This window comes from Mytilus trossulus, chromosome 3 (genome assembly GCF_036588685.1).
Source record: "Mytilus trossulus isolate FHL-02 chromosome 3, PNRI_Mtr1.1.1.hap1, whole genome shotgun sequence".
Lineage (NCBI taxonomy): Eukaryota > Metazoa > Mollusca > Bivalvia > Mytilida > Mytilidae > Mytilus > Mytilus trossulus.
This window is the reverse complement of record NC_086375.1, coordinates 54,150,948-54,168,929: the sequence shown is the minus strand read 5'-3', so window position 1 is coordinate 54,168,929 and position 17,982 is coordinate 54,150,948. Positions and strand designations below refer to the sequence as shown.

The window sequence follows — 17,982 nt, the reverse complement described above, 5'->3', positions numbered from 1 at the left end:
TAGAACTTTATTACTGTATTATAAAAATTGAAGCCAAATAGTATCATGACCAATTTCCAACGGAGCTGGTTTATGTTATCCATGCCCACCGTCATTTTGCACCAAATTTATGAAATTTTAGAAGCCTTTTCGAATAATTCTCTAGAAAATATTTCAATAGGTTTTAAAATTTATATTATAAATTTACACACTGCAGTTATTCATAGATAAATAAAAAATATATTGTACCCTAACATCCAATCAAAGCGCTCCTAATTTGACTTCCTTCACCTGTCTTGGGTACACAAAAGGCCAACCTAATGCTGGGAAAATTAAATACTACCGTTTTCCCTATACTGTGACACAAAGCTATAAAGAATTATTATGACACCATCAATGCAATACTGGGTTATTGTGGAAACCTTGACTATTACTAATACGTGTATGTCCCCATTGCTTAAAGAAACATGGATAATTGTATGTCCCCACCCCTAAATGCTGATTTACCTCTTTCTCTACTTCTTTCAGATAAGGCTTAACAAACAACCTGTATCCATCAATATCTTATCTTATCTTAAAAGAATAATTAACATTTCCATTTGAACAGATAAAAATTACAGTTCCATTCAATTTGTATACATTTTATTTTTACAACATAAGCACAAATTCAAGATTTGTCATACTTATATCCAGTCCATGCTTTAGTAAATGCCATATTGTGGTTCAAATTTCAGAGCTGGTTATAAAATCCATTATTCTGTCTTGGGATGATAAAAACATTGATATTAGACACTTAAAACATTAAATCTGCCAAATACTCAGCTGTAAAGTTGCCTTTGTTGTCTGTATTAGTCTATGAAAAAGCTGAATTATGTCCCTTGGGAGTATCAAATTCCAACAAAAGTCCTTTCAAACAGTACAAAATGATAAATTATATGTGCCTGATGTAATAAAAGATAGAAACTACAAAATGAAGCACTATTGAAGTATTTGCTGCATGAATTACCAACAATGTGAGCAATTCTTTACACAGGAGAGTATAAATTTTATCTAAATTTAGCCTCAAGTGGGCCTCTTTTTTTTTCTTAGATGAGCAATTCTAACAGTGAAAATGCTTCTAGTATGACCAAATACTGCCTTACTATATAAACAGTACAAACTTAACAAGACAATATACAATTTTAATAGATTGTGTCAAGGGAAATACCCAATTGAAACATTTAGAGAATTACACAGCAAAAAAGGCAAATATTTCCGTTAAAAATATTTGTTGCGACTTGAATTCTGGGTTTTCGAATTGAATTAATCTTTGCGAAAGGTGAAAACAAATACAAAAGAACAATAGTTTGGTGCAGTTTATACAATATAGTTAATATTGGCTCCCTAGAATAAAGTTTTATATCAGTACCCATCAATTTGACTTATAATGTTGACTCAGCACTTTTCTCAACACAGTACTGTTCTCAGATAAAAATTTCTATTCTTTGTGATAAAAATCAAATGTTCTTATCAAATGCTTCAAAATAGTATAATATGACTGAAGTCTGATTGATTTTGATTTCCCTTGGTATCTTTAGTATAGGGAAAACGGTACTATTTGTTCTGCCATAGGCGACAATGCTAACATTTTCTAAATTTACCAGTTTTTATAATAAAAACCCAGATAAAACAGTTATGTGTGGTGTTAGAACTTTATTACTGTATTCTAAAAATTGAAGCCAAATAGTATCATGACCAATTTCCAACGGAGCTGGTTTATGTTATCCATGCCCACCGTCATTTTGCACCACATTTATGAAATTTTAGAAGCCTTTTCGAATAATTCTCTAGAAAATATTTCAATAGGTTTTAAAATTTATATTATAAATTTACGCACTGCAGTTATTCATAGATAAATAAAAAATATATTGTACCCTAACATCCAATCAAAGCGCTCCTAATTTGACTTCCTTCATCTGTCTTGGGTACACAAAAGGCCAACCTAATGCTGGGAAAATTAAATACTACCGTTTTCCCTTTATCCTTATGTTATCCGGAAAATGGAAGGAATCCAGTGGTTCTGCTCATATTGTTAAATACCTTAAACCCATATGTTCCACATTAGCAGACAGGTTCAAAATATGAGTCTTCAAACACAGAACAAATCTTTTTTTATCACTATAGAAGATAAACAAAATAAACGTTCAATATCCGATAATATCCTATTATTAACCATCATGTGCACTATATCATATACTTTTTATTATTATTATTAGTAAAGGACTATTCGAAATTGAAAACAAGTAAATTAAATAAAGTCCTAGAAGAGATTAAGACTTAGTATTAAATATGTCTTTTTCATAACTCAAACTTATATCATATGAGTGAGCGTAGTCATTAGTGATTAAAAGTAAAACTTAATCAAACAGAAACTTCCAACAAATTAATAACAAATATATTAAGATTGAATCCAACAAAAACAAATCTACCCTTTTAAAAAAGATTAGGAAGTATAATTTTAAAAAGAGAGAAAGAGAAACTTTTATCATTAGAACATGGTTTATGAATTTCTGAACATGTCACATATACAAAATCAGATTAAACTCGAATTAGTGTTGCAGCTTTTTAACGTGTAACCTTGCGTTGCTAAAAGTTCTGCTGGTATAAATCAGGGTATCTAGTTTCTGTGATGATTCATTTTGTCTTAATTCTAACCCTCTAACAACCATAATACAAGTAAAACAATACATATTTAGTTTGAGCGTTTACTCTGTGATTTATAAATTGAAACGGAAAGTAGATTTACAAAAAATTGTTATCTTTGAACCATAAAGAGATATACATTTGTTTTGCATATACTCTATCAATATTTATTTCATCGTTCAATGCTCGGCTAACTAGAAGGACAATAAGCAGCATGTCAAGTGAACGTAGATACGGATTTTTCAGATGTTCTGATTGTGGAGCACAATGGGAAAGTTCAAATGTTTACTGCGTTAAAGGAACTAACAGTGTAAGTAAAGCTCAGCAAATGAGATGTATATCGTGGACATTTTTTTATACTATGGATCTGATCTTGCTATCGATTTGAAATACAACCATTTTGAATTCTGATTTTTCAGAATTCACTTGTATTGCATTACGTTAACGTTTTATAACTCTTGACTTGAGTAATTTAATTAAAAGCAAACTGTGACCACTATATTTTATGGTGTGTAGTTTGAAATTGTTGGGCGTAAGAATCATCCAACAGAGGCTTTCGAATAAAAAAAGATGGTCAATTCAATCAAAAAGTTATTGAGCATTGAAAACTAAAAGTTCCAAAAAGTTGTACAAACTATGCAAATTATGACGAAGGTCATATTTTTTCTACCAAAACATTTATGAAATCTTTACATAAAATCATTTGGATGTGTATTGATTGACATTTTAGTTTTTGAAATTTGTATTAATTTTATTTATGATTTAGGTAAATATACCCAATTACCTACGTAAACGTATATAAAAATTTCCACATGATTATTCCTATCTAATAGCGATACAAAAGACAGTTTCAATTTTTGTCTCATTTTCATAAACAAACACATTCCTATTTCCAGGCATACTACGCTCAAGATTGCAAAAAGTGCAATACCGCCTGTAATCCTTACAGAGTTGAAAGGTTGAAATGCTCGATTTGTGGTCAGGTCAGCTGCACTTGTTCCAAGGAGGAAAGAGCACAACGCCATACCGATCCAAACAAGCCCCACCGCAGTGATCTTTGTCATAAATGTAAAAGTGGAAACCCCTGCATGAACTAAAATGGTGTACCTGGATACCTTTCGACAATTGCAGAAGAATCGGAAACTGAATGTAAAATGCTTAATTAGTTGAACATAAATTCCTGTATAATCAGGTGTATTAATTATTTTATTACAGATAATCAATTTGAGTTTGTACTTTGATCCTGCAATTTAAGTTTGCATAGTTCTTTATAAGTTATTGTAAAGATATATAAATATATATATATAATAAAAATAGATAATTAGGTTTGTTAATCATTTTTTTTTTATCCATGTTATGAGTTGATAAGCTAATGATAAAACAATTGTATACAAGTGTTTTTTAATAAATTAATAAATAATGGTGACATTAGTTTTGGGAGTTGTTAAAAAGTTAAATGAAACGAGTGTTTTGAAATTATAATGATCAGAAATTTCTAAAACCGATGCATGTATATGCTAACAAAGTCCTCTATTCCAACTTTTATATTTTATGTTTTATTGTCAACATTTACCGAACATGACCTCAAAAACAATCAACATATGATTATAGAGCACAGGAAAAGAGGTCAGATGATTAACGTTGTTGTTGGTATATATATTTTCTATGCATTTCCATTTGTTAATTACACTTTGTCATAACAGGTAAATGATTTTGGTGAATTATTTTTTTTCTTTCAGAATACAACTTCCCTGTTTATTTGCTTTTTCTTTCATCCCGGATTATCCATTCCACTTTTATTGTTCGGATTCTAAAGTAATAGCGAAATTTTATTTGTTATGGTCATTTTGATCAATAAGATGCAGCTTCGTTTCAAATAAAACTTAAAATGTGGGGACTGTGTTACAACACAAAAGAAATTACCTGTGTATACATTGGAATTAATTTAAAAACTTCATTGATACTTTTGCAGGCAATTCCGTATGGAACGAATATTCAATAACATTTATACGATTAGAAATATAAAGAATAGATATTAATAATTTCGATTATATTTTTAAGAAACTATAATAGTACTGCAAAAAGCGGGGGGACGTTCATGTTAATGCAGTAGATGTGCGGGGCAATAGAGACACGGGTTGCATATGTGTGTGAATTCTTTGACGAGCCCTCAATATATCTTGCAAATAGTCTTAAGTATTTTTATCTGTTGTATACCTACTCGTGAATATATATGTAACAATCATTTTTATATAGTTTAACAGTGTATGTATTTTGATCCAGTTGTTTGCCACCTAATTTTTATCTAACGGGGTCTGTTTTAAAACAACTAAAACACGATTTCAACTTGAGGCATGTTGCACTATATAGTTTTAGAAAATTTTTGCCCGGTCATGTAGCTTCGAAGGCATGTGCTGTCTTTCTTTATTTCCTTCCAACTTTGTCTCAATTTCAAAAGTTTCAGCTCATTTTGTATTTTATGTATATTAGCTTGTGATTGATTGGTTGTTGATTGCTTAACGTTCATTGGCAAACATTTCATGTATGTTCAGAACGAGAAGAGGTTTGTGTAAAATATGACTCGCTACCCATCGGTTGAACAACCCTTCAGAGTTTCAAAAGCATTGCATAATGAATTAAGTTTGCATTAACATCTTGAAACCACCTTATGCAGATATTTTGTATTTCATAAATTCCTGAAACATTTGTGGAAATTCGCCAACCGTTTCCAAATATGAAAAAAGTGACACCGATGACCGATGGTTCTCTCCTGCTAGGAGTTTCTCTAAAACAAATATGTTTTTTTTTAATTAAATCTGTTGGATGGGTACCTCTTACTACCCTTCGGAGGTACCAGTTGGTTTTTTTTTCAGGGAGAGGGGGGCTGGAGTTTGGAGTTAAGAAAAGGCAGAATGAGGAACTTGTCCAAAAAAAACCCTAAAATTTAACTTGCTTACTATGTATAATATATGATTGTCAATTTAGAATTGAACGAACTTGTATAACCCTCAGCCCCTTTTTTCTAGACCACCAACTCCTACGCGCGTACACCTTTTATGTATTTTGAAATGTTTGCAATGCTATCACAAAAGCAATTGACGTTGCATACATTATGATGTTCTAGATAAATGTTATTTAAATTAACCAAGACGCACAGGATTTAAATTTTACCTGTTTAAATCTATAAGCAATGTTTTGACACTATCCCCAAATTTAAAGTCTTATTTGTCAACCTCAGCGTCGAGAATATACCTTTTCGTAACATGTCTAATAGATTGTTAATGAACAGCAGTACGTGTATGTAGATTTTGTTAATAAAAACGTATTTTCTTGTAAAAAGGTTGATTTAAAAACACGAAAATTTATCTAACCCGGGCATAGTTTCCTTAGTTCTATTTGCACAACATGTCTCAACTTGTTTTTTTTATTAGACCTTCCAAATAATTATTTTATCGTGCGTCACAATAGTTATTAAAGGTACCAGGATTATAATTCAATATGATTCATATGGTATCAAAACACATACGCGTCGAGCGTTCCAAGTTATAAGCCTGGTATCTTTGTTGAAGTTTTACATCCACTAAATCGATGCCACTGCTAATGGACGTTTCGTACCAGGGGATATCACCAGCCCAATTGTCTGTCATTGTCTGGCATAGATTACCTTAGCCGTATTTGGCACAATTTTTTGGAATTTTGGATCCTCAATGCTCTTCAACTTTGTATTTGTTTGGTTTATAACTATTTCGATATGAGCGTCACTGATGAGTCTTATGTAGACGAAACGCGCGTCTGGCGTACTAAATTATAATCCTGGTACCTTTGATAACTATTTACACCACTGGGTCGATGTCTCTGCTGGTGGACGTTTCGTCCCCGAGGGTATCACCAGCCCAGTAGTCAGCACTTCGGTGTTGACATGAATATCAATTATGTGGTCATTTTTATAAATTTCCCGTTTACAAAACTTTGAATTTTTCGAAAAACTAAGGATTTTCTTATCCCAGGCATAGATTACCTTAGCCGTATTTGGCACAATTTTTTGGAATTTTGGATCCTCAATGCTCTTCAACTTTGTATTTGTTTGGTTTATAACTATTACTATATGAGCGTCACTGATGAGTCTTATGTAGACGAAACGCGCGTCTGGCGTACTAAATTATAATCCAAGTACCTTTGATAACTATTTGCGTTGAAATGAAATATCATTGACCTTAATATTTTCTGTAAATTTTCTATTTCTTTTGTTAGAATAACTAAACAGGTGATATTAATGTAAGTTTGTCCTTTAGTTCTGTGCATGCCCGGTAAAACATCAAAGGTTCAAACAATCCTCTATACTCAATATATATATAAATTTAACATGAACACTAAAACGGTCATGCATGCATTTGTGGAAGAATTTTACTACAGAGAGTGATCAGAAATTGCATCAAATGATAATAAAATTCTGAAGACGTGATATGAAGACGATTGTTCTTTTTAAATTTAGCTTATTTATTCAATTCAAATTTGAAACTGCAGTGCCAACGCTGTGAATATAAATAGTATTAAATCAGCTTTTGAATTGTTTTATCGTCTTTAATAAGTCACATGAAACCAGTTTATTATGATGTTCGGGATATTATTGAACCAACGAATTCATATAGTTGTCTCTCGAGATTAAATTATATAATCATCTCCAAGTCAAATGAACGAGTTTCTGAGGATTAAAGTATACTAGTCAACAAAAGAAACGATACACGACTTTGGAATGAAATTGATCAAATAGTATTAAACATAAAACAAAATGAGATACACCATTTTGAAAAACTTTCATTTGCAATGTATGCACAAACGATAATGAAAATTAAAACATGTCGGAAAGTAACTAAATTCCGTGTAAACGATCAAATTATTTTTTCGGAAAGTCGGATGATTAATTGACACACAATTTTATAAGTACTGAATGGATTTTCAAATTTGTTTTAAAATATTCAATATGCTATTCCAGTTATGTTAATGTTGTAACAAATGGGTTAAAAAATTTGTTTTGGTAAAATAAGTGTTTTTTGAAATATCCAAAATTGCAAAAAACATTTTTTTTTTTCGTCTCAAATCATTGCTTTAGAAATGAAAACAACACACTACATTTGGAACCTTTCAGATAAGTTTTAAGATTGTAACCGGTTTTTGAATTTCACTTTTCACACACTGTCTATGGTAAATCAATTGTTGGCATCATTTGTTGGAACAACTGTTTTTGAAATTGTCGTTTTATCGAAATTTTGTCAAAATTTTTTTAATTTCGCCAAATGACGTCATGAAAGCAAAAAATTTTTTTTAAACAGGTTTGTATTTCCATGGTCATTGAATATTACTACCTTCAATATTGGTCCTATAAAAGGAAAACTTCATCTTTGATTAGAAAAAAAGATGTATCGTTTCTTTTGTTGACTAGTATAGTTAACAAATAAGTGAGCAAAAGTATTAATACTAGACTAACCTTGGTCCTCTGTAAACGATTTATTATTTATTGCATTCATAATGAACCAATTACGTATAATCGGCAAATATGTTTCGGTCTGTATAAGCCATTGTTGATTTTTAAACCTACCGTGACCTTGATATGTCAATACAGAATAACTGATATTGAGGTGAGAACGTGCATGCATATTGACAAGTGAGACGAAAGGACGATTTTTTATTTTATAAATTTTGGTCAACCTTGATTTTTACTTGTTCTAATTTCAAACTTTGTTATACCAGTTGTTATATTAGTTCGTGAACAAATTTTTTTTTCATAATAAGTCAATACTATGCTTTTCAATTGCGTTCTCCGGCTTCAGATATATATATGAAAGTAGTCGCATTAAGGAGACATATCCTGTCGATTTCATGTTCACCGATTGGACTCAAATTCTCAAATTTGATTCATAACATACTAAAACATTATCCAAATTATAATAAATTCAAATAAACACTTTACAAAGGATACATGGACTCGATAATTTGTATCTCATTTCATTTGTATTAACGTCTAGACGCCGTCTACAAATTAACCATCGAGGAGATATACAAAGACTCATAACGTTCAAATAATCCGATATAATCATAAATATTGATACCAATACTAGTAAAAAGAGAGCACGACAATGGAATTTTTCGAGGTCTGTTTTGTTTCATTAATTCATATCATTTTAAAATAATTGAATATCGTGTAAGAATGCGTTCCTTTTACAAGTCAACTAAATGATTAACCCTTTTTTTCAATTTTGATAATCTTTTCCTTTTTATAGTCGAACACGCATAATGTATGCGTAAATCCACCTAGCTAAGGGATCACGTTGAAGTTCGGAAGTACCAACGAGATGTTTATTCCCGATAAAAAAAATCGTCCTTCGTCTCACTTACGTCGTAACTACAATCCCCTTCCCTTTCATGAATTTGACCTACCGAATTAGACTATTTACCGGATTTGTAATCACATAAGCAACACGACGGGTGCCGCATATGGAGCAGGATCTGCTTACCCTTCCGGAGCACCTGAGATCACCCCTAGTTTTTGGTGGGGTTCGTGGGGTTTATTCTTTAGTTTTCTATGTTGTGTCACGTGTACTATTGTTTTTCTGTTTTTCTTTTTCATTTTTAGCCATGGCGTTGTCAGTTTGTTTTAGATTTATGAGTTTGACTGTCCCTTTTGGTATCTTTCGTCCCTCTTTTGTCAATATGCAACCCTCAACATCAGTTATTCTGTATTGACATATCAAGGTCACGATAGGCATTAAATATCGTTGGAACTTCAAATCTTGGTACTCGTTGAATCCATATGAATATGAAATCAACGAGTCCAAAATATTTACCTCCGATGCAAGTGAAAAGTTCAAAAGTGAGGTTTTTTATCTAATTTTACATCATTGAATAAAACTGGCTGTTAACAATTAATTACTATTTCACTATTTAATTAATGATGTTTAAACGAAAAACAAGGACTATATTACTAGGTCTTTAAATGTAATTTTGTGCATACGTTATAGATTTATAGTCGCGGAATTCCAGAGAAAACTGCCCAATTTTACCAATTGTTTGTATTTGAAGAACGACATCATAAATGTATGCTGTAAATTACAAAGAATTTGTTTCGTAATTCAAAAGTTTGATAATTGTTCAAAGTATTTAAATATAATACTGATATTGGGAACAAATAAATTTTTGGTTGATGCAAATATTTAGATATTACTTACAAAAGGAAATAGAATACCGCTGTTTGAAATTCATAAATCGATTGAAAAAAAAATCAAATCCGGGTTACAAACTTAAACTGGGGAAAACACATCAAATATAAGAGGAGAACTACATTTGTATGACACAACTGAAACACAAAACTAAAATGTAACACACACAGAAACGAACTATGATATAACAAATACCATTTTGCTGACTAAGTAACACTTTTAATAAGATGTAGGCATAATCACGTTGTCTTAAGTCATATCTAAGTGTCCTTGCTATAATATGAATACCGTCTCCTTCATTTATAACTAAGAAAATTAAATAAACGTGAATTTTATAATTTACAGTGCAGAATGAAGAATATATTACATATTGTCATATTATATCACAAATGTGCAACCTGGCTAAGGAGAGACAACCACTTACTCGAAAGCACAATTAAATGTTTGCAAAATGATGGAATTATAGTTATCAATCTGTATTACCCTTTTGTTAATGTATTATCATCTTTTTATAATGTGTTTATCATATGTAGATTGGAATGCCACGGGGTGGATTATCTGTCTTTTTAACTGCGTAACCTTCTGAAAATAAACATTTCGTTAGAACTTCCTAAACTGCAATTTAGGAAATTGCGTGGGAAAAAACGTGTTTAAAAGAATTTTAACAATCGTGGAATTTGATAGCGTTAAATGATTGTGAAAGAAAAATCATAATACACCAAATCATTAAACAACTAATCAGATAAAATTTAATTAACAAGTAGAATCTGAAAGATAAGAAAAATTAAATTTACGCCCTACATATAGATCATTTCACTTATCGTGCACTCTATGGTTTGGCTTTGATGGTTTTATAAAAGTCGCGGTTGGTAATTTTAAGCAACAAGCGACATATTTTATGAATTCGAAATGGTGAAGAAAATCGTATATAGAGGACTTATTAGAGTATATATGCATACATTAGTTCAATAATTTCCTAAATATATAATTTTATGCAACTCGTTTCATTTGAATTTAAATGATATTTTAATTTATGACATTATAAGTACCGATTGAGACAAAATCCTATTTTGTAAAAACTTCTGAAATAAAAGTCCATTCCTACAGTAAACCCCAAGAAAGACTGGGGTATAGAAAAACAATTACCGTAGTGTTCTTCTAACAGTTCGTCTGTTCGGTAGTGCGGGATTAATTTTGCAGGTATGTCCGGTCGGATTGTTTCATTTAGAGAAAGTAACTTTTCCCTCGACTAAAGAAACTTTGCAATAACTCTGTGATGCTTCATAGTAAGCCTGTTGTTAGTCAAACATTCTACACCTTGCAGGCATACTAGTGACCTTCATCAATGTAGTCTTACCATGTAGAAGCTACTCTATTATATTAATTTACTATTTTCATATTTCTGGCTTTTGACTTTTCAACTTGTTTTCAAATGAACTAGGCATTTACAATTCGCTTTGAAATTCATCGTAAACACTCAAAAGACATAAAAGAGAGGAAATCCTGGATAATCACGGTTCTGTTCTGTGTTTCTTTGTAATTGCAACCAAAGGTGAATAAGTGAATCTTACTACACTGTTTTTGATACCTAAATTACCTGCGAGTTCTCACAAACAACTGTATATCGCTGGCTCTTCTACGTACTACACGAAACATCTTTCTCACTTGTACATATTAATCTTGTCATCAATCAAAGCCTTCAACGGTATTGTAAAGGCGACCTGAATCCGATTTGGATACTAAAATAAATGCTAAGATCTATAGGAATACATACAGTCTAAGACCCTTTCATATTCATAAATATTGAAACGTTTGATTGTTCTTTACTTTACACAAGCATTTCCTATATTCGAAACTTAAAAATGAAAGAGTAGGTCCTGAATTATTTTGATATAATGATACTAACCATCGCAGATACCAGTATCTGAGATGAATCGTACTTTTAAAAATAACCGCTTTTATTCAAACAAAACATTTCTCTAGAAATTACATTATAAAGCTTATTGATTTCTTGATTGACAACATAATTATTTGGTACTTTCGGGGGACGTGCTTTTTAATAAACAATCAGCATTTCAATATGATCAAACTTAATCTAACCGACTGATTCTTTAATTAATATGAAGCGAACTTCATACCGGAGCTTCTTAGGAAGAATAAACGGAAGTTAGCATCCCGCTAACATGTTTAACCCTGCCACATTATTTATGTATGTGCCTGTCCCAAGTCAGGAGCCTGTAATTCAGTGGTTGTCGTTTATTTATGTGTTACATATTTATTTTTTTTTCGTTCATCTTTTTACATAAATAAGGCCATTAGTTATCTCGTTTGAATTGTTTTACATTGTCTTATCGGGGCCTTTTACAGCTGACTATGCGGTATGGACTTTGTTCATTGTTAAAGGCCGTACGGTGACCTATAATTGTTAATGTTTGTGTCATTTTGGTCTTTTGTGGATAGTTGTCTCATTGTCAATCATACCACATCTTCTTTTTTATATTATCATTTAACTTCACTTTCGTCTCAAAAAATGTTTTCACACTAAATAATTCAAAGTTTGGTGACTACGTTGAATACATCTATCCTTTTAAACTTCAAATAAAGGAAATAGAAGATACAATTTGGTCTGCTCATATCTCAATAAGGTTCACTCGAGAACAAACATTATGACAAAAGGGGTAATTTTAGCCTCCCAATTGTGAACTTTCAATTCATATTTAACAACATTCCCTTAGCGCCTGTTTGTTGAGTATATATCTCCCAGTTTGTACGATATTCTAGACATTGCCCTCGCCGTTTTCTATAACGATGTGCTTAATAGGGTGTTACTGTTACAAGGACGCAGACTTATCATCAAGTTTGTAGTTTAGTGTAAACATATTTTATTTACAGAATTAAAGCAAAATGGATTAGACACAAGTAAATCATACTTATGAAACTCATGATATAATATAATATTACAATAATAGTATAATGTAATGGACATGCATATAAAGCAACCAGTTTATAGAATATGATACTAGCTTTCATATGAAAGAAGAGAGAGAAAAAAGAGAAAGTTTGAAAAGTCATATAATTATGTGACGATGCCGTGTGTATTGATGATGGCGATAATGTTCCGTGCCAGTAACAATAGCGTTCTATCAAGGCATAATGATTTTGCATGATTTTTTTACTAGTTGTTAGTTACTTTGAACTAGCTGTCAGATAACTGCGAGTACTTTCAGATCTGTTCATTGTGTCTTTTTGTGTCGGGATGTATAAGTACTCGGCCACGTCCACTTGTATTTTTCATCTGATGAGTTAAGCCTTTTTCAACTGATTTTTATAGTTCGTTCTTATGTTGTACTGTTATACTACTGTTCCCAGTTAGGGGGAGGGTTTGGATCCCGCTAACATGGTTAACCCACCACATTATTTATGTATGTGCCTGTCCCAAGTCAGGTGCTTGTTATTCAGTGGTTGTCGTTTGTTTATGTGTTACAAATTTGTTTTTCGTTAATTTTTTTATATAAATAAGGCCTTTAGTTTTCTCGTTTGAATTGTTTTACATTGTCTTATGGGGGCCTTTTACATCTGATTATGCGGTATGGGCTTTTTTCATTGCTGAAGGCAGTACGATGACCTATAGTTGTTAATGTTTGTGTCATCTAGGTCTTTTGTGGATAGTTGTCTCATTGGCAATCATACCACATCTTCTTTTTATATAAGAAATCCGGTTGACCTTTTTATGATTTTTTTTAACATGTTTGAAAATTTGAATATTTTGTTCGTTCGAAAGTTCCAAGTGTCCGCAAATTAATAGTTTTGTATCTAAAACAAAGTTTTCGTATAGCAGGTTAAGATTATTGAATAAGGCTTTTCTACATGATGTGTATTTTGGACAAACGAAGAAGTAATGGTAGACATCCTAAATGTCTGAGCCACTATGACAAGAAGGATCATTTATAATATTAGCTCTAAATAGATTATTGTTTAAGAATGAAGCGAACCATCGCAATTGCGTTAAGATAATATTTAATTTCATTGGGTCGTACAATTAAAACGTTTCAATTTAACATAATGGACTATACTTTTTTAATTATTTCTTAAAAGAGGGACGAAAGATACCAAAGGGACAGTCAAACTCGTAAATCTAAAACAAACCGACAACGCCATGGCTAAAAATGAAAAAGACAAACAGAAAAACAATAGTACACATGACACAACATAGAAAACTAAAGAATAAACAACACGAACCCCACCAAAAACTAGGGGTGATCTCAGGTGCTCCGGAAGGGTAAGCAGATCCTGCTCCACATGCGGCACCCGTCGTGTTGCTTATATAATTACAAATCCGGTAAATAGTCTAATTCGGTAGGTCAAATTCATGAAAGGGAAGGGGATTGTAGTTACGACGTAAGGAACATATCCGATATCATTTGTGAAACGGTTATTCCATAACGGTCAACCAACTCGTGATGTCGTCCGTAAAATTTACGAAGGGATGATTTCAACTTCACCATTTGGAACTCTTGGTTTAATAGCTTCCTTGTGAGCAGTAATCCTCTATCAAGAAAATCATGATAGGAAACGCAAGCACGGGAATATCGTATCAATTGGGAGATATATACCCCGTATGCAGGTGCTGCTGGAATGTTGCTACTTAGAAATGGAAAGTTCACAATTGGAAAGCTGAAATCATCTCTTTTGTCGTAAAGTTTTGTTTTCAACCGACCCTCATTGTCAATTTCTAGATGTAAGTCAAGATATGAAGCCGACTTAACTGTATCTGTAGTATCCTTTATCTCCAATTCGATGGGATAGATGCGATCCACATAGTCACCAAATTTTGAATTGTTTAGTGAAAGAACGTCATCTATATAGCGGAAAGTAGAGTTAAAGGATATTGCTTACTTCTTATCTTTCTTCCTAAGAAGTTCCTGCATGAAGTCAGCCTCATAATAATAAAGAAACAAGTCAGCAAGTAGAGGGGCACAGTTTGTTCCCATTGGGATGCCGACAGTCTGTTGAAAAACACGTCCTCCGAACGTAACAAATATGTTGTCAATCAAGAAATCAAGCATCTTGATAATATCGGTTTCAGAGAATTTTTTGTTTGAATCAGAGTGATTCTTTACAAAGTAGGATTTATCCCTCCCTAAGACAAGATACTTGTATCTACGTTGGCCATTCTTTTTCATGAAGCAAAGTAATTGTTAACTCTTTTAATTTGTCTTTTAGTTTGGAATGTGGAATACTTGTGTAAAGAGTAGAAAAGTCAAATGTTTTAATACTGTTACAAGATGAAAGAGAGTTAGATTTTATGTACTCTTAGAGATCTTTGGAATTTTTAAGTATCCACATCTGATTGACGCCACCTCTGGAATAGGCAGTTTCACAATAACTATGAAGCCCGTCTTTGATTGCTGATAAGATGGATGTTAATAATTTAGAAAGGGGTTTCGTGGAGCACTTGGAAGACCCAGCAATATACCGTTGTTTGTAAGGACACTTATGTAGTTTAGGTATCCAATACAGTGATGGAATTAGTTATCAAAAGTACCAGGATTATAATTTTATACGCCAGACGCGTAGATCCAGTTCTTCATCTTTGGTTGAAATACCAAAGGAACAAAGAACAGACCTATGATTATCCAGGATTTCCTCTTTGGTAAGTGTCGTGAGGGTATATGTTGGGTTTCCAAGTGAATTGTCTATACCTAATTCGTTTATCAAGCAATTAATGTAATGACTTTTACAGACAAAAACGATGTTATTTGGGGCTTTGTCTGCGGGGACAACAACATATTTATCATGGAGGTCAGATAGGTGTTTAGCAAAATTTGGATCTTTGAAGATTGACGTAGCATGGGCATTGATGGACCCATTCAGTTTCTTAATTCTGATTTGTATTAACGACCTCACTACCTTAATCCATTCGGATAGAGTGTCTACGTCTTCCTCCTCGCGCTTAGCCCATTGCCTGGCATAATCCTCGACTGAATCCATCAGAATTTTAAAGTTGTATTTCCAATTGATGGATTTAGGCTCACGATATTTCGGACCTTTCGATAAGGAAGTACACCACTAATTCATGGTCCCATTGCTTTCTATGTTAAATTCCTCCGTTTCAAGCAGGCACACCTCTTTAATTTTAAGTTCAGATAAAGTGACAATCATTGCATGTCAAAGCAACACCTTCTGGTGTCCTGTACTGAAAAAATCAACATACCTTACATGGCATATAAGAAAGAACTGGTTCCAGGAACTTCGGATGTACCAAAACAGGTACTTACGATATGACAAAAAGGCAAAATGTACCCTCTTTTTTAAATTTCATGCCATTTTTTTATTATTCAAATTTATCAGTCAAAAATTGTTCTACAATGATCACCAGTCATGCAGCTTTCATTTGATACCAAAATTAATAAAATATTCTAAAAATTTTGAAAGTTATGTCCATGCGTAGGAACTATTTTGTGTTAAATATGTACTACTTTCTGGTATGTGCTTTCTGGCCGGGCCTGAATTAGTGGTGTTACACCTATAACAGAACCAAACTTGCTATATTGACTTGAGCATTACTTTTTTTCATTCTATGATCTATTTCAAGCAATAAAAAACATATAAAGCTTTAGTCCAAATACTTTTTTATTAATTTAAAGGTCAAATTGGATTGGTAGTAACATATGGGTTATTCAAAGAAAACTGCATATGTATATTACTTGTGGCCAATATACTTTTTTTTTATTTTCAATATCATTGTTTTATTTATTAATTTCTATTAGGAAAGCTAAGCGCTTACTAATAGTCATAATTTTATCAGAGGTTCTTCATTAAATAAAAATAGATTAGTCCAAACTTCAGACATAAATGAGAAATTATCCCCCCTTTTTTCTTGAAATTGGAAAAGGGCTTTTTTTTTGTATGAACCATAATTCTGTGGTAAAACATAGATTAATAAGAGCAATTTATATATCCCTCAGCTAGATAACTTGCTAAACTGGTTCAAAATTGCATGCACAGTGAGATTTTAGAATTCTTATATGAGTATATACCATTTGCCTAGATTGTAAAAGGCTACCATAAGAAAAACAGAAAATCTTGAAAAAATCATAAAATTATTTTGACCAAGAGCTATTCTGTTCCATATACAAGTCATAAAATACATGTTTTATGGATTTCAATCAGAAAAAAATGCAAAAATAAGAACTTGGAGTCAAGTTGTAACTGCATGCATGTTGTATGACCATAAAAGGCTAACATAATTGAGTATGCCAATTTAAAAGCTTAAATTTCCCATAAGCAGGTTGGTTGACCAAAAAAAGATGATTAAACATGATTACTAACATCATATTTACATCATATTTGACTTATTTTCATTGGAATATGTACAACTTCTAAAAATTGGATTTCTGGTGATTCTCTGTAATAGGAAGTACACCACTAATTCATGGTCCCATTGCTTTCTATGTTAAATTCCTCCGTTTCAAGCAGGCATACCTCTTTTATTTTAAGTTCAGATAAAGTGACAATCATTGCATGTCAAAGCAACACCTTCTGGTGTCCTGTACTGAAAAAATCAACATACCTTACACGGCATATAAGAAAGAACTGGTTCCAGGAACTTCGGATGTACCAAAACAGGTACTTACGATATGACAAAAAGGCAAAATGTACCCTCTTTTTTAAATTTCATGCCATTTTTTTATTATTCAAATTTATCAGTCAAAAATTGTTCTACAATGATCACCAGTCATGCAGCTTTCATTTGATACCAAAATTAATAAAATATTCTAAAAATTTTGAAAGTTATGTCCATGCGTAGGAACTATTTTGTGTTAAATATGTACTACTTTCTGGTATGTGCTTTCTGGCCGGGCCTGAATTAGTGGTGTTACACCATAACACGTTTCGTAGAGAAGTGTTATTAACAATGTTAAGGTCTCCGGTAATAACGTGGCCAGCAGGATTATATGTGAATTGGGAACTAGCACAAGTGCAATCAGGAGGTTTAGACTTGAAGTTGTCAATATCGAGAGCCTGCAAAACGCGTTTGTAATTGAAAATTTTAGTTGCAATAGGTTTGGTATAGGTATAAGAAATAATTGGTACAGACTGGTCT

At 32.2% G+C, this 17,982-nt stretch overlaps 1 protein-coding gene across 1 annotated transcript; it reads left to right on the top strand.

Moving 5' to 3' along the window:
• Positions 1-2,556: 2,556 nt before the first annotated feature.
• Positions 2,557-3,789, top strand: LOC134709547 (zygote arrest protein 1-like). Its single transcript, XM_063569707.1, has 2 exons — positions 2,557-2,971; positions 3,558-3,789. Exons 1-2 carry the CDS (start codon positions 2,876-2,878, stop codon positions 3,756-3,758), a joined length of 297 nt encoding a protein of 98 aa, XP_063425777.1. The 5' UTR covers positions 2,557-2,875; the 3' UTR covers positions 3,759-3,789.
• The last annotated feature ends 14,193 nt before the right edge of the window (positions 3,790-17,982 follow it).